The sequence below is a fragment of the Ambystoma mexicanum genome, chromosome 2p (genome assembly GCF_040938575.1).
Source record: "Ambystoma mexicanum isolate Mex_15411 chromosome 2p, UKY_AmexF1_1, whole genome shotgun sequence".
Classification (NCBI taxonomy): Eukaryota; Metazoa; Chordata; class Amphibia; order Caudata; family Ambystomatidae; genus Ambystoma; species Ambystoma mexicanum.
In genome coordinates this window covers 1,156,506,715-1,156,529,184 of record NC_090923.1, presented here as the reverse complement: position 1 = coordinate 1,156,529,184, position 22,470 = coordinate 1,156,506,715, and the positions used below count along the sequence as shown (strand labels likewise).

Here is a 22,470-nt window from a genome sequence, read left to right as displayed (position 1 = left end):
CATATGGGTTTTCCAGCAGCAAATGAATCTGTGGTTCATCTGGTAGAAGTCAAGAAAAGCAATGTGGATCAGTTGAACATGCTTGCAACTCCCCAACAAATGGGAACTCAACTACTCTTAGGTTCTCTCCTGTTTCATGAGTGGGATCCACCCTGAAGTGGACCTGTTTGACTCCAGTCTGTGATCTGGGAACCTCTTTAGATAATGCCTTTTCACTTGATTTCAATGGGAAATTACCTAGTGGCCTTTGGCACCTACAATACATGAGAAGAATGTTTTCCATACATAATGCAGTGGCCAACCACCATTTAGATAGCCTTCCATACAACCATGTGATCACCAACTCTTCCTGCACTTGCTTCACTCACCGTATGTCAAGGGGCGATCAGAACATCACCAGGCTGACTACAATCGCCCAAACTCCTCGCCCCAAACTCTGCCCATTACTGAATATGACCACGCCACCTCAATCAACATGTACCTGCCACAGTATCCCTGGGGTGACCAGGATAATCGCCACAGCTATCTGCATTCACAGCAACTCCAATGTATCCGTGTGTGACCACAGCATCACCATATATGCTAGGGTATTCCCCTGCCGTCTGTCGACAGATGACCATGCATTACCACCTTAACTTGCTGGTGACTCCCACTGCCTTCTCCTCTACCACCAACATTTGCCCATGTGTGAACTACAAAATCCCAAACTCTACTACAGGGTGCCCTTCTCACATCCATGTAGAAGATTAACATGGCTTGAATGATGACAGTATCAAACCTTCTGTTATGTTATGTTACTTGGCATTTATATAGTGCCTTATGTATCATTGGTATGACCTCAAAGCGCTGGTAGGTTGAACGCCCTCGGGAACCACAGTTCAAATCAGTAGAGAGAGAGAGTGTCTTATGGTGTGTGGGCGCACCGGATATGTGTGCAGCTGGTGTGGTTGTTGCACGATAGCTGCTTCTTAGCGGTAGGTGGGGTGCTGAGGAAATCAGTGGATGTGTTCTCTCTGGAGGGTGGACACCCAGACTGAGTTCTGGCTGCGTTAGGCCTGTGGAGACACCTAAGCTAGCCGGAATGTGCTCAGCTAGCTGTGTTTTATTAGGATGAGGTGTTCGTGGGGTCAAGACAATAGTTTGGGCTTTTATGTAGGTATCGAGTAGGCATTTTCCTGACACTACCATAATGGTACTACCTGACCATAAGTGGCAACGGCTGGAACATGGTATGATTTATTCAGGCATATGAGTGTCTGGCATTTGCCCATCTAATACCTCCGCATAACGCAAAATTGTTGGCTATGTCCGTGTTTGTTTAGACAGGACGTCCGTGCAATTAACAGATTAAATCAAGTGGTTGAAGGCACACAGGTTTAAGAAATGTTTAATACAGTTATAGGGCATTTGAGGCTGCCGATTACTTAGCAATGACACTAGCAGGCCAACGTTTGATGTTCCTGCTTGATAGGCCAAGCTCCAAGAGATCCTGGAATGGACAGGTGCAATAGTTTTGGCTCTTGAGCACCTCACAATAGCCTAAACTAAAAATGGACTGAAGTAAAACGAAGGTAAATGCAAAGCTCTGTGATCAGTTGCCCTTTCGTGATTGCCCGACGACTTGGGACTCACTTTCATATGGTCCTTTTGGCTCCCTTAGGAGCTGCTGCTCTAGTCCACCACTCGTTTATTTGTTAGCTCACTCGTGAGTCACTGGCCAAAGTAAAACCGATCCAAAACGCTTCCCTTTACTGTGCGCTGTTGCTATTTGTAGAGCACTTTGAGAGCTGCAAACTCCAAGGCTTTCTTGCATGGTGTGTCCGTGCAAAAAAAGTTTGGCAGTGATTGGAGAATGACATGGTAAGAATAGCTGCTTCAAAATCACTCTACCTCCCACTCTAATTGACAAAACAGTGCAGCACACAACCTGTCCAATGAAAAAATACAGGTTATACAATGGAACATACACCATCTGAAGGCACGCTTCTGCACTATATTTCCCTAAACACACCACCAACCCACCACAGATGCGCCAATGCACTTCACACACTCCTTAAGCACCACTCTGACAGGCCCATGGACAAACAAGCGCCTCAGCAGCATGGATTACCCATTAACAACTACTCCAGAGAACCCAGAAAATATTTCAAACATACACTCTGCAAAGGCCTATCTTCAGATCTGCAAACCTCAAAACTGTAACCAAGAAATCTTGCCCTGCTCCCTTGTTGCTGCATTAGCCCCTTATCCCACTGCTTGCGGATCCTGAAACTCCTAGAAAATGGCAGGAGGTGTGCAATAGAAGAAGCCATACCCTAGCATAAGAGGACACAGCAAAGAGTTCCGCTCATTTCCCTGTGGGGCAGCACATTCGACTAGAACCATAACAGCGAACTTTATTATTAATAATAATAATAATAATAATAATTATTAGCGATTTATTTCAAGCTACCAGTCGTCATTGACGTAAGCACATCTTTAAGAAGGTGCTTTGTGTTGCTCACCTTAGCTGTCATAGATTTGCGGTTCCATGTGCATAGCACTCAACCATTTATGTCCACAAGGCGGGTGAATTCGCCTGATTTTGTTTTTGGCGGGTGAGACGCCCATTGGAATGAATGGGCGTGCAGGAGGCTTGGAGGGTGACTCAGCACTTTACAAGGCGGGTGACACCTGCCAAAAGCGTGTGAGTTGAGAGCTATGCATGTGTTAAAATCGTGGCAAAAATGGCAGTGGACACAAAATATTGCGGCAAAAAGGCTGTGGTTTTGCCTCTGCAATCCATGTAAAGGATGCAGGGCATCCCCTGAACCCATTATAACATTTAAGGAGAGCGGGGGACACCCCCACTCCTCTTAAATGGTGTAATGCGGTGCACCTTTAACGGGTCAAACCACAGCATTTTCGCCGTGATTTTTTTTGTACAGGCGACATTTTTGCCGCGGTTTTATCACTGCATACCAGATTTGCTAGGTAACTGGTGCTTTGTGAGGTCTTTCAGTTGGGAACGGTTCATTATGCATATGAAAGGCTCTGCTGCTGTGGAATGTGTTAGATGAGGTGCCGGCTGCAGCACCACAGACTGTGCCCGACCTGGTCCAAGATTTGGGAAATGGGCAGTGCTGCCCAAGCTCATTCTGTTTGTGGCTCGGGAGAAAGAAAAATCATCCAGGACGCTTTTCTTGTTGAGGCTATGAACTGAAGGTACGCTATTTTAAAGTGAATGAACTAGTGGCACAGCGTACCAATGATTTATATCACCCTTCCACCTGCGGGGGTAGAAGCAGGAGGGGAGGACTCCTTGTGTGTGTTCATTTTTTCAGGAGACACGATAGGCAGTGTTGGCATGCAAATGACTCTGTGCGGTCTAGAACTTTCCGATTCAGGTATGCCAATATGGCACTGACCACATCCTGCTGGCTTAGTCAAACCACAGGAACCTGACTGGGAGGACCACAGAGCATTGGATACGTACCGGAGAAGTCTTTGCAGGCACCCTACCCATTGGAGCACTGCAAGTCCCATGAAGATGCAGCTTGTCGATCCTGTGCAAGATACCGTAGTTGCCAAACTTCTGTTCAACACTTTTGTGTGGATTGAAACATTCCTACATTTGTATCTGTTGTGCGGTGTGTGGATTGAAACATTCCTACATTTGTATCTGTTGTGCGGTGCACTATGGCCTGCCTTACGCAATCTTTACGTATACCTTGCTTGAGAGACCACATGGCATCCCTGTGACAAAATGACTACTGCTCTGCAGGAGTACAGGCATGAGTAGTGTATAAAACACCTACATAGGTAGCCCCACACTCCTGCTAAACCAGCAGTGATCCCAATCATAAAGGTGAAAACTGCACAGCCTGACGGGTATACCTCCTTTGCCTCTTTAAAGTAGCATGGACCGAGGGCAGGCTATACTCTTCAGGAGGGATGTCAACGCTCCCAAATGTTTGCATTTGAACATAACTTTCCTTTTTTTAATAACGGGAGTCAAACCCAAAAACGTTGACTAGCGTTCACCCAGCCACTGTCAAGTTAATGACCTCGGACTCACCACAATACTACACCGTTTTAAAAGTTTAAAAGGCGAGTTTACAGTGCTCAGCTAGTCCTTTCTCGAAAAAGCCACGCCCCTTTGCAATGTGGTACTTGCAGCTGTATATTTGAGAAGAGAACCTAAGAGCACACAGTGTTACAGGAATCCTAGATGACACCAGCTGAAAGCCAGCACATCAAGAGCAGGCTCAACATTTTTAAACCTATGCCATTGATCAAGGAATGCTGTTAGGTGATCAAAGTGGGCAGGAGTGTGTCAACATTATAGGTTTATTTGAAGTCCCAGTTACTTTCCATGCAGATTACTTCTTTGTGGCAGAAGCAAAAACATTGACTGCCAATCAAGTAACTTGAACACAAGGGGCCAGATACATCTGCATGTACTAAAAGGGTCAGGCATTGAGTGGATCTCAATGCGTGTCCCCCCTGATATCATTTTCTGTGGTCTGGCACTTTCCCCCTTTATTTTTTTAGAATGCTTTTGGCTGCTCGCTTCCCACTGCATCCGCACCAGTTTGCGATCTGCCCCGCGCTTGTGCTGCACCTTCATGCATGGTGGCTTTGACCAGCCCACTTTCTCAACACTTGAAATCACGCTCTCCCATTCTTTCTTTCAGACGCCGATGGGGTCTAAAAGGTGGCACTCCCTGGTATCCGAGGAAGAAGAGCTCGAGCGACGGGGAGCACGGCACTGCATCACCAGTACCGCCATTTTGTAATCTCTGTAAATAGTGCTGAGAATCGACCGGATATAAAGAATTCCTCTTTCTGCGTCCACCCCAATGCAATTGCCTTCTGCTCCCCGCCCACATTTGACTCATCCTTCCACCTCCTCTGCTCACCATGGCCCAGGCAGCTAGAGCACAGCCACAGTTTACAGGGCCAGCCTGGGAGCAGGCACAGACCTCAGGCCCATGACAACAACCAACATAGAGTGCGACAATAGATTGTGGGTCCAAGTCAACAACTGAGCAAAAATCAATGCGAACTGTGGGTACATTTAACCCAACAACTGAAGAGGAGCGTGATCTGGAGGACCGTGGGGGTCAGCCTACACCTGGGAGTAGCGCAGCTCAGGATAAACGGGCTGCCACAATTTTTCAGCAGCGTGGTCTGGCAGCACCATAGTGCTGGCCTTGTATTGTTTTAATGTATATGTGCACCGGGGGCCTCCTCAGGGAATGCACGTCTGTACAGACGGACGAGGCATGTCAAGTGGGCCTCATGGGATGGAAGTGGAAATAGGAATCTTACTTCCTAAGGCACGTGTCTGTCACTCCCAGTTCTGTTTGGAGAGTCTCTGAGCCTCCAGCGTGATGTGCCTTTAGTGCTCGTTTAGTGCCTTGTTTACTTGAGTGCCATTGGGAGGGTGGGGGGGGGGCTTGTGACATAGGAGTGCATGAATGTGTCAGGGTCTGGCCAGTGCAAGAGACTGCATGTGCTAAGGTCGTACCAAGTGTGACTGCCTGTGTGGGAGAAGAATGACTGTACCTGTTTGTGTCAGGAGAGTTAGTGAGCAGGGAGAGCTTGAGTCAAGTGTTTACCAATGAGTGTTTACTTGGGTGTGAGTGAGAGTGCCAGTGTTCCCTCCACCAATTTTCATGCCCCTAAGCCGCGAGCTGGCTTTGCCGCCTTTCCCTGTTTGGCGAATGCTGGAGTGACTGTGCGTAGGGAGAGCTGGTGCTGGAAGGAAACATTTTTTGCAACTCACTTTTTTTTAGCTTCTTGAAACTCCTTGTGGCTTTTAATAAAACATCACGTTATATAACTCATTGTACGGCTCAATATCTCAAAGTGGACTCAGCCTGTGCATGGCGTAGGCTCGGTTCACAAGTGGGCGGTAGGAGGTGCACCGCATGGCCATAGTGCAAGAGGCCTGCTATGAGAGAAATGGCACACTGTCACCACAACACAAAGTCTGTCATGCACCCAAAGTTTGGAAGGCACTCTCTGGGTTTGGCCTCTATCCCGAGAGCTTTTGATCCAAGATCATGGTCTGAGCCAGAGGCTCTAATCTTGTACTATGCATACATATGCGCTTTTTAAGACCAATTCTTTCTGCTTTAGATTGTAAACCAGTTACAATGTGTTTCACAGTAACAGCATGTACAATGAGATTATCAAGAAACTGCTTATTTTGTGGGGCAGACTGCCATTTTTGTTAAGTGATTTGATCCCTACCACATGTAGTTAACCCAAGTGTGTCTCAGTCTGTCTCTCACTCATGCACGCACACACACCCACGCACTCTCTCTCCCTCAGACACGCGCTCTCACACATGCCCACACTTTGACTCTTACACATGCTCTCACTCACACACATGCACGCTTTCACACGTGCACACATTTTCATTCTCTTAAACATTATGTCATACACTCACTCATGCACACACTTGTTCTCTCCCTCTCCCTAACCTGGGTGGCTGCATCCCACCCTAAAGACCTGGAAGTAGAAATAGTACTCCGGAGATCAGGTACAAGGAATGCAACACACCGGACCCACGTGCGAATGCAACAATGCAAATCCAACAAGGAATAATAGTACCTACAAACATTTGCATCTGTGAAGGAACAAGAGGTTAAACAGGTCACAAACTGTATACAAAACATACACCCGACTAGGATGGCCTTGACAAGACAGAAATCACTGGGCCATCAGCCCTTTCAATTTCCAACCCCCACAAGAGCGCACTCCCTGCCACAGCGGTTGGGGCCTACGGGTGTGCTTCATTGGGGTAGCAAAATATAGAGCATTCTTTAGTGATTTGCCTGTCCGGATGATGCAAAACGATAAGGCAAAAACACCCCAACTCTTGACAGCAAGTGTATAGGGCCAATAGAAGAAATATGGCGATGTAAATGTACTCTTGCAGGGGAATGGAGTGCAATTCTTAAAATCTTGGCACCTGGCAGGAGTCGCATCCAAAAATCGGACAATTGGCAGGAAATTTGTGCTTCTGGTATTTACATGTGGTGTGGGCGGGCACTTCATCTTCTTTGAGATTCTCAGTTTGTTCATCAGCACCCAAGCATCTTTGGGTAATTACTCTGTCCAATCTCAGGGCAAACGCAGGTAATAACTGGGTTAGTGCCTTTCCCCACAAAACATTAAGCACAGACCCATGAACAGGGTTTTATATGGGGCTGTTATGATGTAGAACTCGGCTGAGGGCCAAGTTCCATATCATGAAAAAGGATTCTAGAAGGGAGGAGAGGATGACAGCTAGGAAGTAGGGAGACACAAGGGGATGTTGGTGCAGGGGTCTGTAATCTATGCTAGAATGCAGTGAGGACGTATGATAAAAGTCGGAGCACTGCAACCTGAGGAAGATGGAATAATGGCCGTGGTGACCAAGAAAAACGAAGTTCTGAACCTCCGAGGAAGTCCATTAAGTGGGGACAGGCTTTAGAGGGGCTTGTTGTCCGGGCAGGATTGTGGGTCTCATGGCATCAGACCCGAATTATCCAGCGATAAATGTAGTATATTGGCTGGAAATGCAAAAGGAAAGGACACTTTGCTAAGGTATATTGATCACATGAATAGGAAGGAGGGACCAAGCGTTGATGACTCAAGTAAACGTAGTCAACGCAGATGACTATTGCATGTGCATCAAAAACATTGAATGAGTGCGAAAGGAAATATTCAGTGATTGAGAAGGAGGCGTGGGCATGCTGTTGGGCAGTTAGGTAGGTTAGATCATATTTGTGAGGATTACCTTTTGTGGTGAGAAGTGGCCATAAACCATTAGTTCATTTGTTTTCCACTTGGTGTGGCAACACCTCGAATTGCAAAATGGTTGGCAAACACTCAGTTTAACCTCACAGTAGAACATCTCCAAGTGAAGAATTATTTAGTGGCAGATTGTTTATCGAGCCTGCCCCCTCTAAAGGTATCCAAGGAAGAGGAAATGGAAATGTGGGTATAGTGTGTATGGGATTTGGTGGGGCGGGGAAGTAGTATCAGAAGAAAAGTGGAACAGTGCTGTAGGAAGTGATGAAGAATTGAATCACATAATGCAACATACACAAGAAGGATTGCAGATCAACTGGATTGCGAAACATCATATGCTATGGTAAAAAAAGAGTTGATGCAGTGAAAGCGGGGTTTTGGCAAATGGTGAGCAACCATTTCCTCCTTGAGAAGTGAGGTGGAAAATTGTGAAGAATTGTCGCAGTCTAACAAAAAGGAGACTAAGAGAGCAATGTTGATGGCCAGGAATGTATGACATGGTGGAGTGTGCAGTGAAAGATTGCCAATCATGCACTGAGAGTGATAAGTCAAGGAAGACAGATGCAGTACCATTGAGGCCTGTAGGATCTGGATAACTGTCCCGGGAGGATAGCTCAGCGGCAACATGTTCGCCTTGGAAGCAAGACGGCTCAAAGCAACACAGGTTTGATCCCCGGGTCCGCGCTTAGAAACCTCTGGGTATTTAAGCATGTTATAAATATGCAACTAAGACAAAAAATAACAATTATGCAACCATTCCTGTAACAGCACGCCAGTGCCTGCAGGCTGTGTGAGCGCTTCAGAAATGCAAAATAAATAAATAAATAGAGGTATGGGGGAAAGTAGGAATTGATGGGGTTTATAGAGAGTGTGAGGGAGGAGTGTTGCAACTTAATTGAGTTGGTGGTTTAAATGTTAAGATGGTTTGAAATAAATTCACCAGTTCAGTAACTACTAGTGTGGTGATAGATTTTCTACTGGAGATGTGTGCACATGAAGAATATCCTAAATACATTGTGACAATGGGGTGCAGATTATATGGAATGACATGGAGAAATTCCCGGAGATGCATGGTATTGCTTATCTCAGAACATCACTGTATCATCCACAAGGAAATGGGTTAGTGGAGAGAGTGAATACAATAATTAGGGAGAATTTACAGTTGACATTGGCGAGTGGTCTGCCTTCGGAACAGGTTCTGTGGGAGATGATTGCTGCATAGCGAGAGACCCCTCGCCCAATGAAAAAGCAGTCACCTTTCGTGATAATGAGATGGAGCCAGACTTGTGTCACCTGTGGTAGGGGGAGGGGGAATTGAATTAAATAGAGGACAAATTATGGAGACAATGCATAAGTACCAGTTGGCATACAAAAAGAGGTATGACGAAAAACCGAAGTTTGCAACCAATGAACAAATGTGTGTACGAGATTGGGTGAAGATTAGGACACCATGCAAAGTGTCTAAGAGAGAATCTGTACTTTGAACCAAGAAAGGTGGCAAAAAGTATCACACCATGTAGTGTTGGAAGATGGTCAGAGGTGGAATAAGAGTAAATATAAAAAGGAAGTTTACTTTGGAGGAATCACAAAGAACGAAGAGGAGTGTTGAGTGTAGTGATCGGAGTGGACATGATGAAATTGGGTACGATATGATGGGTGATAATCGCTGCAACTCCAGGAAGTTCTCAGCAGGTGGAGCTTTCTGTAATGGAATGAAATGGGTTTAACATATCATATGTTCTGAAGTACTGGTATCTTTCATAGATTCACATGCTCTGAATATTCCCCGGCGTCAGGCTGGGAATCCTCAGTTACCCTTTTTTTTTCCTTGCCTAAAGCAAAGAACTTTTCATTGTGTATGCTGTCGACGTCTGTATGGGTGCTTTTGGTCCCAACCAACGGGACATCGAGTAGTTAGACCCTTCTTCTCTTCTCAGATTCTAAGTGTGTCACACTGATGGGAGTCCTTGTGTTTTGTAATCTGAGAATTATTTGTTTCAGTGAAGGAAAATAGTTTCCTCAGAAAACAGAATTTCTCTTCGTCTTCAACAGATAAGTGGGAATGTAGAGCAAAAAGAACACCTTATTTAATGCCTGTGCCACCTGTGGTCTTAAAAATGTCTTTGAGCGAGACAGGCAAATTGACTGTATCTACTGCTTGTACCCCACACATTAGAGCACTGTGATATTTGTAAGGGATTTAGTTCTAAGACCCTGAAGGACAGGAATCTGTGCCTTGTCTGTTGGCTCAATTAGGGAAACTAGCCCACTGAGTCGAAATGACCACTCCTAGTTGGGCTCAACCAGGAGTATGTCCATTCCCAAGGACTAAAGACCATGCTCTAAAGAAAGAGTGAGATCAGAAGAAAGGCCACAAAAGAAATATAAGTGCCATGACACTCAAGGCCACGAGCCGCCAGTGCGGGAGGCCTCATCTAAGGAAACGGGGCCCTTGATGCCTCTTAAACCCCCTTTATCAGGTCAATGTAGTCTGTGAAAAGCCCTTGTCGAAAGCATCGACGGACAAACAGAGGTTGAAGGTGAGGAAGCCCTCAACGGAGTCGCTGATGACAAGCCGAGTGATGACCGCCTGTCGAGTAAATAGCACAAGTCAAAAATCTCGTCAATCATGACCACCTTGTCAGGTAAGCACCATAAGTCGACGTAAAGCACCTACGACGAATCAAGCAAAATTGGTCCCATCGTCGAGGCACAACACCTGCCAAAAACCTCATTGATGACAACCTCATTGACGCCCTTGTTGATGAGTAAATGCTGTCAGGTAAACAGTTGGCGGTAGCACAGGGTCCCTCAATGTCTAAATCGGATAAACAGCTCATCATGATGCTGGCCCCGTCGACTGAGAAACAAGCTTCAGCCACCATTACGGGCACCCAGGAGATTGGGGCTGCTACCCCAAGTAAATCAGCTCCTAAGGCAAATCCAAGAGGGGCGATCATCCCACAGAGAGCACTCTACAGCAAGAGAACACTCTGCAACAGGAGGCAGAACATCTGCACGTGATTCCTTCACCAGTATCACCCAATGCTTACTCCAAGGTTATCCCAGAAGACATCCTGCAGCATGAGATAGACACTGACTTTGAGGCACAACAGGCAGAGCAGGCACAACTTTCGGAAAATTCTGTAATCGTGCAGGAACCCCAGCAATGGCCTATGTCTCCTAGACTTCCCCCATTCCCACGGAGAAATATCCCTCTCTTTATCCCTTGAAGGGGCCAACAAGAACAAAGATGCCTGCATTCCACCCAAGACCGGAGCAAGTCACCTAGGTACGCAACAATCCCAGGCAGAAATGTGAGTCCTGCTAACAAATCCACAGGCACTTTTGTCCCTGCAGGCCCCGTCATTACAGAGAGTTACTACACATCTGGCTGCCGCCGCACCAAGGACAGTCAGAGGTTACACCAATGCAGGCACCCATACACACGGCACAGCAACGTCGATCACCCACTCCCACTAGGGCATGGTCGAGGTCTAGATCGAGAAGTAGGACACAGTCCTCCCGCCGCGAATCCTCAAGGTTCAGGTCACTCTCTAGACCCAGTTTACTGCTGGGATCACGGGGGAAAAGTGGGTCACCCATTCCACATAGGTCACCAATACCCCTCTGGCAAGGGCACTCTCCTCCTCGATGCAACAGGAGGAAGGGCAACTGACAGACCCAGGCGCTGATGCTCCCCAAGACACAGCACATCAACTATGCCACAGTCTCCACAGGGAGATGAAGGCTGGGATACGGACACACACGTTGATGAACCTCCAGAAGAGGCACAAAAACCCTTCCCACTGGACGACATCTCTGCTTTTCATAACAGGATTACAAAAATCTGCCAAGAGTTCGGCCTAGTTGCATCGGAGAACAAAAAGGAATGCTTCCTTTTTGATCATATGGGGGAAGAGAAAATAAGTGGTGGCCTCCATACCAATTTTGGAATGCTTATGGGAGGAAGGTCTAAAAACGACGAGGCATCTGTTTTCAGTGCCTGCTGAAAAGGGCAGGTTAGACAAAAACTTTTAATCTACCGGTCTCCACGCCAAAGTGCCTCACCTCACAACCGTTACCAGAATCTGTCATTCCAACAGGAGCAGGTCGGAAAGCCTGATCGGACAAACAAAAGTGTGCGGTGCCCCCAGAGAATGAGGGTCTTGCGACCATCTTGCCAAAAGCAGCATGATTTTGGCAAGAAGAAGCTAGCAATAGGAGTTACCACAGTCCAGGCAGCCAATTCCCTCACCATAGTCGCAGGATACGACTGAGAGATGTGGCATAGGCTGGCCCCCATACTGGAACATCTCCCAGAAGATAAAATGAAAGAGGCGAAGACCATCCTCAAGGAAGGCGAGGAGGCATCAAATCACAGCATTAACATCGCTGTAGACCTGGCAGAGACCGGTTTTAAACAGATAGGCAATGGAGTAGGGTTGAGACGCCATCGTTGGCTCCCTCGCATCATTACAAACCGGAGGTCCTTTGGACCCTTCCCCAGGCTCCCGTGAAGAGCAGGATCTTGCACCTCCTTCGCAGATGTTCCACCTCCACTAGAGGAGGTAGACCATACACCAAGGATTCTTTGTACAAGGTTACAGGAGAACCTAGCAACGGTATCTGAGGTCAAAAGACTTCAGGCAAACGCAGAGGTGTAAACACGCTCCAAGCTCTCAGAGAGGATGACCAGGGAAGCAGAAACAATGACTGCATCCAAAGACAAAAGCAGGTGGGGGGAAACGTGTCAAAATATGTCAAAACTGCAAATGCGTAACATCGGACAAATGGGTGCTGGAAAGAATAACCCATGGACAGCTACTGGAATTTACAAAACTCCCAACCAAAATCCCTCAAATCATCACACACCTGCACACGTTAAAGTATTATTACAGGAGGTAAAACACATGTTGTCAAAGAGAGCCATAGAGAATGTGCTGAGGCGATACAGGGGACGAAGGGTTTGTGCCTGATACTTTGTTGTGCGAAAGCCAGGCAGCAAACGGCATCCCATTTTTAATCTGTGCAAGCTGAACAAGTTCATAAAGAAGCAAATGTTTACCATGGTAATACTGCAGCAGGTCACAAAAGTGGTAAAACCTCATGACTATCTGGCATACCTAGACCTCCAGGACGCATACATCGATATACCAATTCACCCAAGGCATAGGAAGTATCTCTGCTTCGTGGTACAAGGCACCCATTACCGATTTTGAGTGTTGCTGATCGGCCTAAAATCAACTTCCCCATACCTTCCCCAAGTGTCTCGCACCAATAACTGCAAGCCTGCAAAGGGAGGGCCAGCGTGTCCATCACTTTTCGGATGTCTTGCTGGTGCGTGTGCTAACGGTGGCCAGGGCACAACACTCCATGTCTCGGGCAGTGCAGCGGCTCCAAGACGTCAGCTTCTCACTAAATTAAAAGAAATCCTTGATTCTGCCATCCAAGAAATTGGTTTTTCCTGGTGCATAATACTCCACGGAAGAGCCAAGAGTGAGACCATCAACAGGTGGAGCGAACACGGTCACCTCTCTGATCCCCTCTACCCCCCTTCTTCAAGCCAAGAAGATGTCAGTGCGCCACTGCATGCGGCTCCTAGGAACTATGGCATTGTGTATCCCACTGATACCCAATTGCAGACTCCATACAAGTCCCCTACAGGAATTAATTGCTGCCAATTGGTCCCAGGTTTCGGGAACACGGGGAGACAAAATACAGAGCTCGACCAAACTGGCCCAAAGGCTCTAGTGGTGGGCCAACAGATCCAACATCATAAAAGGCAAACCCTTTCAGGGCCCACCGTATCACAAAACGCTCATCACTGACGCATCCATGTTGGGCTGAGGAGCCCACATCGGCCAGCTACATGTCTGGGGGCTATGGACGACCGAGGAGGCGAGTCTCCACATCGGTATGCTGGAACTGAGGGTGGTGAGATGGGTATTAAAATCCTTCCTGCCGTTAATGAAGGGGTAGTAGGTCAGGATCCTAACAGACCATACTACAACAATGAATTACCTCGAGAAGCAGGGGGGACACGAGGTTCAGGACTCTGTCCCCATAAGCACAGCCGGTGTGGCACAGGGCAATCCCCAATGGCATTTCTCTACAGGCTTTTTACATCCCAGGAGTCCAGAACCAGGTGGCGGATAGCCTAAGCAGGAAAACAACTAACTCCCAAGTGTGAGCTCTATGACTGCCAGCTACAGCTTCTGTTTCAGAAGTGGGGTCCCCCATCTGCAGAACATTTTGCTACCAACCAGAGCAAAAAGTGCACATGTTTTGCCGGCAGGACCCCGCAGCAGGGGTCGATGAGAGGGTGGGGGGAGCACATTTCCTTCCCATGGGAAAACCTATTTGCCTACGGTTTTCCTCCATTCCTGGTCATATGCCGGGTAATGCAAATGATCAGGGTGCATCCATGCCGAATGATCCTCATCACTCCAAACTGACAACCCCAAACATGGTACTCGGACCTGCTTCAGCTCTCGTCAGATCAACCAACATAACTGCAAGATTACCTGCACATCATATCACAAGACAAAAATCTTACATCACGACCCACAGTCCCTAAAGTTGACAGCGTGGCTCCGATTTCACAGAATTTGGGCAACTAGCGATCCCTCATGACTGCAAATACATTTTGTCAGCGGCCAGGGCTCGTGCTTGGTGTGAAAAACAGGGTGTCCAATCAGAACCGCTGCTTCCTTATCTACTCTACTTAGCTAAACAAGGTCTAACTCATGCATCCATACGATTCAACCTCGCGACGATATCGAGATACACCAGAAAGAGATAGGGCGTGCCGTTAGATAGCAACAGAGTGGTTAAACACTTTCTCAAAGGTCTGTTCAGAACTTTCCCATGGACAAGAAGAACCCCACCAGACTGGAACCTCAATACGGTCTTGGCGAGTGTTATGAAGAAGCCGTTCGAACCACTGGCCAGTACCCCACTCAAATACCTCTCTTGTAAGGTGGTGTTCTTTGTGGCCATCACATTGGCTAGAAGAGTGTCAGAAATACAAGCTTTAGCAGTAAACGAGCCGTATCTATAGTTTCAGAAGGATACTTTTCTGCTTATGATCAATACAGGATTAATTCCCAAAGTCCCAACAGAATTTCATAAGAACACTACCAGTGCTTTACCAGTCTTTTCTAAAAGGCTACTTCTCCAGCATAAGTAGGTCTGCACTCTCTAGATGTAAAGAGGACATTAAATAATCTATCGACAGGCCTGATTCCTTTAGGAACTCAATGCAACTGTTCCTGGCACATTGCCCAACTAACAAAGGAAAAGCTCTGTCCAAGCAGGGCATTTCTAGATGGATTTCATCTGTAGTATCCTTCTGCCATGTGTCAGCAGCAAAACCGTTTGTTGTTCCACCTCATGCTCGTTCCACCCCATGCTCATGCCACAAGGGCCATGGCAGCCTCAGCAGTGTTATGGGTGGGCGTCTTCATCACAGACATTTGCCAAGCAGCTACATGGTCGGTGCCACATACATTTACAAGACACCACTGCCTGGAGAAACAGCACACAGTGGACATTCAGACAGGGTGAGCAGTTCTGCAGTGTCTTTCAGTAAGGTAGGCTTTTTACTTTTACAGCCTCCGATACTACATACTGCTACAAAGCATATTCAGAGCATGTGAATTGATGAACTATCCAATGCTGGAGAGGGAGTAAGTTGCTTACCTGTAACTCCTGTTCGCCAGCATTGGTATCTTTCATAGATTCACATGCACCCTCCTTCTGCCCCTACAAGGTAAAAACCTTTCAGATCTGGCCAGCATGACGGGTCACAATCTGAAGAGGGGGGGGTTTACTTCTCGATGTCCCATTGGTTGGAGCCAAAAGCACCCATAAGGAGCGTGACAGCCTACACAATGAAAGTTATTTTCTTTACGCAAGGAAAAAACAAGGTAATCGAAGATCCCCAACCTAACACTGGGGAATATTCATAGCATGTGGATCTATGAAAGATATGATATTTTATTTATATCGTGCTCATACACAGGTGTTTCAGAGCGCGACCAGGCAAAGGGAGGGGAACAGTGGAGAGAACAAACGCAACGATCTTACTAGGCCCAGTGACATTGAGAACGCGCAAGTGCATGGGGAAGGGAAACGGGGGAAAGTGCATGGGAGGGGGGAGAAATTGGAAAGTGCAGAGCATAAGAGAGGACAAGATTAATAATAAGTAAAATAAATGAATAAATACGGTGCTCAGAAACAGTGGTAGTGCAGCCTGTGCGGGCCAAGTGCAGCGTTAGTGTGATAGGGAGTAGCTGATCAGTGCAGACAAAGAGTGGGGGGGCCTGTATGGGTACAGATACAAGCCCCAGCGCAAGGGGTAGCCAGGGGGCAGTGCAGGAGGGCGACAGGGTGAGCAGGTACCTGGGCCCGAAGGGCAGACGGTGGCCAGGTGCAGCATTGCTGAGAGAGACAGATCAGCAGGGGAGAAGAGGGGGAAAGGCAGAGGTGAAGAGGAAGGTCTTGAGGAGCTTCCGGAACCGTTGGAGGTTCTCCTCAAGTTTCAAGGTAGCAGGTAGGCAGTTCCAGAGGGAGGCCCCCGCAGAAGACAAAGATCTACCACCAGCTTGTTTCTTTGAGAAACGATTGACCCTGGGGGAGTTGGAGGTAGAGGAGCGAAGGGCTCTAGAGGGATAGTTGAAGGTAATTTGGACCCAGGCCCCAGAAAGCCTTGTGGACAATGCAAAGGGTTTTAAATTTAATCCTTGCAACCACAGGGAGCCAAAGAAAGGATTTCAGAGCTGGAGAGATACAATCCCAGGGCTTGAGGCCAAGGACAAGTCCCGCAGTCCTGTTCTGGATTAGTTGTAAAGGGCGGAGAGTGGAGGCAGGTAGATTTAGAAATGGGCTGTTAGTGGTCCAACTTAGAGAGAATCAGAGCTTGGGAGACAAGGAGCTTCTGAGGAAAGGAAGAGTGCCTTTAAGGAGTTGCAGTAAGAAGTTAGACTTTTTGGAGACATCAGACATATGTGCAGAGAAGGAAAGTGTGGAGTCAAAGATTACCCCAAGGTTCTTAGCTTTGCTGGTAGGGGCAGGAGGAGGGCCAAGGGAGGCCAGCCAGAGAGTGAGGGGCAAAGATGGAGGGGGTGTACCAATGAGGAGGATCTCAGTCTTGTTGGCGTTTAAACAAGGATCATTTGCGGAGCACCAATTTTGAATGGCGATTAGGCAGTCGGAGATGAGGGAAGGAGAGGAGGTGGCCGAGGGAATCCTGAAAATGAGTTGGGTGTCGTCAGCATAGCACTGGAAATTTGAGCAGAAAATGGAAATGCAGTAGGCGAGAGTTGCCAGATATTGATTGAAAAGCCAGGGTGAGAGGTTTGACCCCTGGGGAACACCGCAGGTAGAGAGGGAGGTAGAGGATAGGAAGGACTCAAGTTGTGCCTGGGAGGGTCGATCAGAGAGAAAAGAGGTCAGCCAGGCCAGAGATACCCAGGTTGTCACGGAGACGATTTAGCACGTTGGTATGGTTGACCATGTCAAAAGCAGAGGAGAGATCAAGTAGGATGAATACAGAGGGAATGTTGGAGTCAAGGTTGGAGAGCAGGACTTCACGGATGTTCAGGAGAGCAGTTTCCATACTTCTGGCAGCTCTGAAGCCAGATTGGTGCTCATGGAGAGAGCCAACTGAATCAGAGTGAAGGTTAAGCTGAGAGATAGCAAGCTTTTCCAGGAGCTTACCCAAAAAGGGAGTAATGGAAATTGGGTGATAGTTAGCCGGACAAGAGGGATCAGCTGTGGGTTTCTTGAGGAGAGGATGCACAAGGGAGTGCTTCAGAGGGGAGGGGAAAGATCCAGAGGCAAAGGAGAGGTTGCAGAAGTTGACAAGGGCCTGAGCAAGGGTATCAATGTGGTCCTTAATAGTTTTGGAGGAGCACGGATGGACCTGTCTTGAGGAGGCTTTCATGTATCGGACTTGTCTAGCGACCTCATCGGGCAGAGAGTGGAGGCAAGTAGATTTACCAAAGCTGGAGAAAAGAAGTAACAGGGAAGCAACGTACTCCTTCTAAGAGTTGGATCATAGTAAAGAAGTCATCTTTTCCCTTACCCCTCCTTATTTATAAATCATGTGGTGCGTATGTGAACACGTTCATTATATTTAACTTTATTGTAAGTTGCTAAATTATTCATTGTTTGGAAATTATATGTTATGCTAAGTTTCATATGTTGAACAGGGATTCTCGAAGGGATGGAGGTTGAGGGTTTGGAAGTAGGGAGACCAAAGGGGATGTTGGTGCTGCGCTCTGTAATTTATGCTAAATAAACATGCCATATGAACTTATCAGGCTCCAGGGACTCAGTCCTTTTAAGGGATTTAAAGGAAGCTCCCAACAAGCCGATGTGTCTGTTCTCTACCTCCTTCAGGGTAAGAAAGCGATTACAACAGAACAGCGCCTACCTTAAAGCTCAGGAATCTTCAATCAAACGCCATTCAGCAAAACCCTCGCAACTCTGCAGACAAGGAGGCCACTTCATCCGAGATCCATGGAAACGCAACACCCTACACACCTCCATGTGCCAGTGTTAAATTCCACTCAACTGGACTTGGGTACATGCCCTTGCTTATTTCGTGACTGAATCTTCGATAATGGACACAGATTACACACATCTTTATTGGGGAGCAGACCGAAGGTGGGGTCAGGATGTTGCCTGGGGTAGTTGTCACAATCAATGTGTTACTAGTACTCAGTCTTTGATTACCTGACAGTAGAGACTTGGTTTCCCAATGTGCAGCGTATTCATAGGGTTTTTCAGTTCACTAGAGCCTTTGACATTGCGCTGTCCGATATGCAAGGACTCAATTCTCGCTTCTCTATGGGCTTTGATACTCTGTATCCAACGTGCAGAGTTTCAAAATGAAGTATCTTCAGGACGCCGGTAAGTGATTGAAACCTTGTTTCAGTTTGTCCTGCAGCCGATCCTCCTTACAGTGGTCTCTTTCTAACGACCTCCCCACGCCCCCAACTGCCCACATTCCATCTCCTTGGCAACCCACCTTACATTCTAATTTCAAAAGCCCGTAAGACAACACATCCTCCCTCTTATAAATAATAATAAAACAAGTATGAACATGCCAACTAACAGAAGGAAAAAACAACAAATTTAGTTCACCCACTGTGTGAATGCAGATGGTGTTGACAAAGATGGATTTAACTGCTACTTATAACTACTAATGTTGGCTATTATTATTATTAATAAGGGCTTCTTATCAAGCGCAGCATGCCCTTAGGCCTCTGTGTGCACACTAGAAGTAATATATAGGTTCTCAACTGAACCTAAGTGCCCATGTCCATGATTCTCATTTGATATCCTTGCCCATCTTATACTCGTGGCATCTAGTCTTTAACTTGGTGATACGCCTACGGTGCAATACCTCCATATGTATTGCTGTTTAACCTTTCAAAGTCAAGATCATCAAGCACCCTACTTTCGCTGGGCCCATCATTCACCCTGATGCTTTTGCCCCTTCTTTCACCTGTTACACTATGCCATACTTCAACCCCCAACTCAAAGGTCTTCTCATGCTTGCTATTCTTGCACCATTCCTCCTAACGTCCTTGGTTTCCTGTGCCTCGACGTCCTCACGCCTCTCAGTTTCTCGTTCACAGCGATGAATTGTAACCTTACATTCGAATAACCAAATCCCAAGATACAACACAATTCTCCAATGCTTTCCCAAGGGGCGTGCAGCAATTCAGTGATTTCTCAATGTGCCAGGAGCATGCAGCAGTTTCTCAAATTGTTAAAGACACACAGCATTCCGTGGCTCAAATGTGTCATAATTTGCTGTGGGTATTGAGACTGTGGTGTTGATTTAGAACCACAAGCACTTTTTCATGGCTCTTGGGGCTGTTTCTCAATATGTAATCTTGTTCGCCCTTCCTCTCTTTGTGATTCTCGCTATTCTTTTTTTGTGGACAAGATTGTTATCTGTCAGAAAATGTCTACCTCTGGTTCTCAGTCAGAGAACTTTATTGTTCCCCTGGCGGTGGCCAGTATTGGACATTCCTGGTTTTCTTTTCCATCTTTTGGGCCATCTGGTATTGTTACTGGCACCAATACGCTTCATTCTGCCTCTCCTTCTAATGCCATTTCTCTGTCAGTACAGAAATCTATCATACCGGCTGTTGCCTGTGCTGTTCTTTCTGCGGTTTACAATTCCTTTTCTTCTTGGTTTTATCCTCGTTTCCTTAAACATGCACTGGTGATCACTGTGTTATTATTATTTGGCATTTATATAGTGCTCTATATATCATTGGTATGATCTTGTGGGTTGAATGCCCTCGGAGACCGCAGTCCATGTCAGTCTAGAGAGTAGGGTAGAATACAGTGCTTGGGTGCACTCAGTATGTGCACTGCCAGTGGGATTAGCATGGTGGAGGCAGCATCCTAACATTAGGTGTGGTGGTAGTGAGAGATCAGTTGAATGTGTCCAGTCAGGTGGTTGGTCACAGTCTGAATTATTGTGCCATTAGGCCAGTGTAGAAAAGTTGTGTGCAACTAGGCCGTTTTTCGTGGGGTATAGCTGCTTTCTAGCAGGTTGTTGAGGTGTTCATGTAGAAATGTTCGGCAGTGTACAGCTAGGCCGGAATTGATCAAGGGGTTTAGCTGCATTCTATTGTTTGTTGGTGTAAAGTGGAAAGCGAGCATGGTGGTAGGAGAGGAGAGTGTCTGGTGTACTTTTGGGCTCACTGGTCTTGGTTACTTCTGTATCCGGATGCGCTGGCAGAGATTGTTCTCATGATTCGTGGTAAAGGTATTCAGGAATAGTTTCACATGGTGGACCGTAGTTTATGATTTGTACAGTCGGAAGGTCATTAGTCTCAGGGTCAGGATGTGCCTATATTCATTGAACTCTGAGTTTCCACAGGCATTATTCGTGGTTAGGGAAAAAAGCCAGGTTTTTAGAGCTTTCCGGAAGGCTATGTAGTCTTGGGTGTGTCGAGTTTGAGGAGGGAGTTAGTTCCACAGAATTGCAGCCAGTGAGGAGTAGGCTGACCCCCCAATCCTGGATGAATTGGAAGCTGGGAGGACTAGTAAGAGCGCAGTGCTTGACCTTAGGGTACGTGATGGGTTGCAGGGTATAATCTTCTCTTGCAGGTAAGCTCGGCCAGTTTTGTGCACTGCTCGGTGGATAATGCATAGAATAGTGGCCCTTCATCCAACAGGCAACCACTGAAGGGTGCGGAGAGCGGGGGAGATGTGATCCCTGTGTCCTACTGCAAGAATGAGTCTGGTGGCAGCGTTTTGGGCTCTTTGGAGTTTAAGTCGGTATGCCAGGGTACTTTGATATAAGAGTTTGCATAGTCCAGTCTTGACATTACAGTGGACATAATTGCGGTGAGTCTGTTGGGGTAGTTGGGTATAGAAAAATGTATCTTAAAAGCTTGAGGTGGTAGTGCCAGAATTTTGATACTTTGGTGATCTGCGGGAGAGGTTTAAGGCAGAGTCTATAGTGCAGCCAAGGTTTGACTATTTTGGAGGTGGGGTGGGGGTACCAAGGGAGGAGGCCCAAGGAAGTGGTTATGGGAGGAGGGCAGATTTGCTGCTCACCATCACCTCAGTTTTATCAGGGCTCAGAAGGAGGTGGTTTCTTGTCATCCATTGATCAATGTCTCTGAGGTAGGATTCAAGGTCGGGGCATGGATTGAGGCGGGTTTTGGGAATCCTTAGGATAATTTGGGTATTGTCAGATTACTGGTAGCAGGTGAGATTGTGCATGCAAATGATCAGTGGTAGCACAGTCAGATAGAGGTTGAAGAGGAGAGCAGAGAGGCAGGCGCCTTGTGGCACTCCCGTGTTCACAGTGTGCACGGTTGAGAGAAAGGCGATTTGTTTTCTGTTCTTCAGGAATGAGGCAATCCATTTGCGTGCCGAGCCTCGGATTCCAAAGGAGTGTAGTCGGTCAAGGAGGATAGTGGTTAACAGTGTCGAAGGCGGCTGACAAGTCAAGGAGGACCAGCGCTGCACAGCCTTCTGAGTCTGCGGAGACCTCGAGATCATCCCAGATCAAGATCAGAGTGGTTTCTGTTCCATGGTGCGGCCTGAAGCCAGATTGAGCGCGGTCGAGTAGGTTGTTGAATTCTACAAAGTTGTTGAGCTGAGAGTATGCAGCGCGGTTGATGCGTTTTGCCATGAATCGACTGTTGCCTATAGTTCTTAGGCTCAAAGGGGGGTCAAGGGATGCCTTTTTCAGAAGCGGGTTAACATGTGCTATTTTAAAGGCCTCTGGAAAGTTACCAGAGTTGAGGGAGTTCTTTATTATGGATATGGCGTGTTCTCCCGCAAATGTGGAGGCAATAATGAAGCAAAAGACACCTGCTGGTAGCTTTTGTTTATTACAGCTGGCTGGCTTTTGCTTCATTAGTGCTGCAAGGGCAGAAATTAACACACGCACAGGAGGCTCATCCATTTCACAAAATGGATGCCTACTAGTGCTTGAAATGTGTAAGTTTGAGCCTCATTTGCTCAAAAGTTTACATAGGAACTTTCTTAAAGAATATTTTTTATATATGTTTTTGATCATGGCCCATCTTTTGAGCCAATAAAATTTTAGAGTGACCTATCCCTTTAACAGCAAATAGTTCTGTTCTACGTAAGCAGCACCCATTCAACGAGAAGCTCTCCAATGCCATGTTC

At 46.9% G+C, this 22,470-nt stretch overlaps 1 protein-coding gene across 1 annotated transcript in view; it reads left to right on the top strand.

Annotated features, from left to right (window-relative positions):
* The window catches only part of PLP2 (proteolipid protein 2), a 155,492-nt gene extending 149,665 nt beyond the window's left edge, over positions 1-5,827 (top strand). Inside the window, exon 5 of the mRNA XM_069645275.1 lies at positions 4,677-5,827. Within this exon, the coding sequence (XP_069501376.1) occupies positions 4,677-4,693 (17 nt within the window). The 3' untranslated portion in view covers positions 4,694-5,827. The remainder of the gene's footprint in view (positions 1-4,676) is intronic.
* Positions 5,828-22,470: the final 16,643 nt, after the last annotated feature.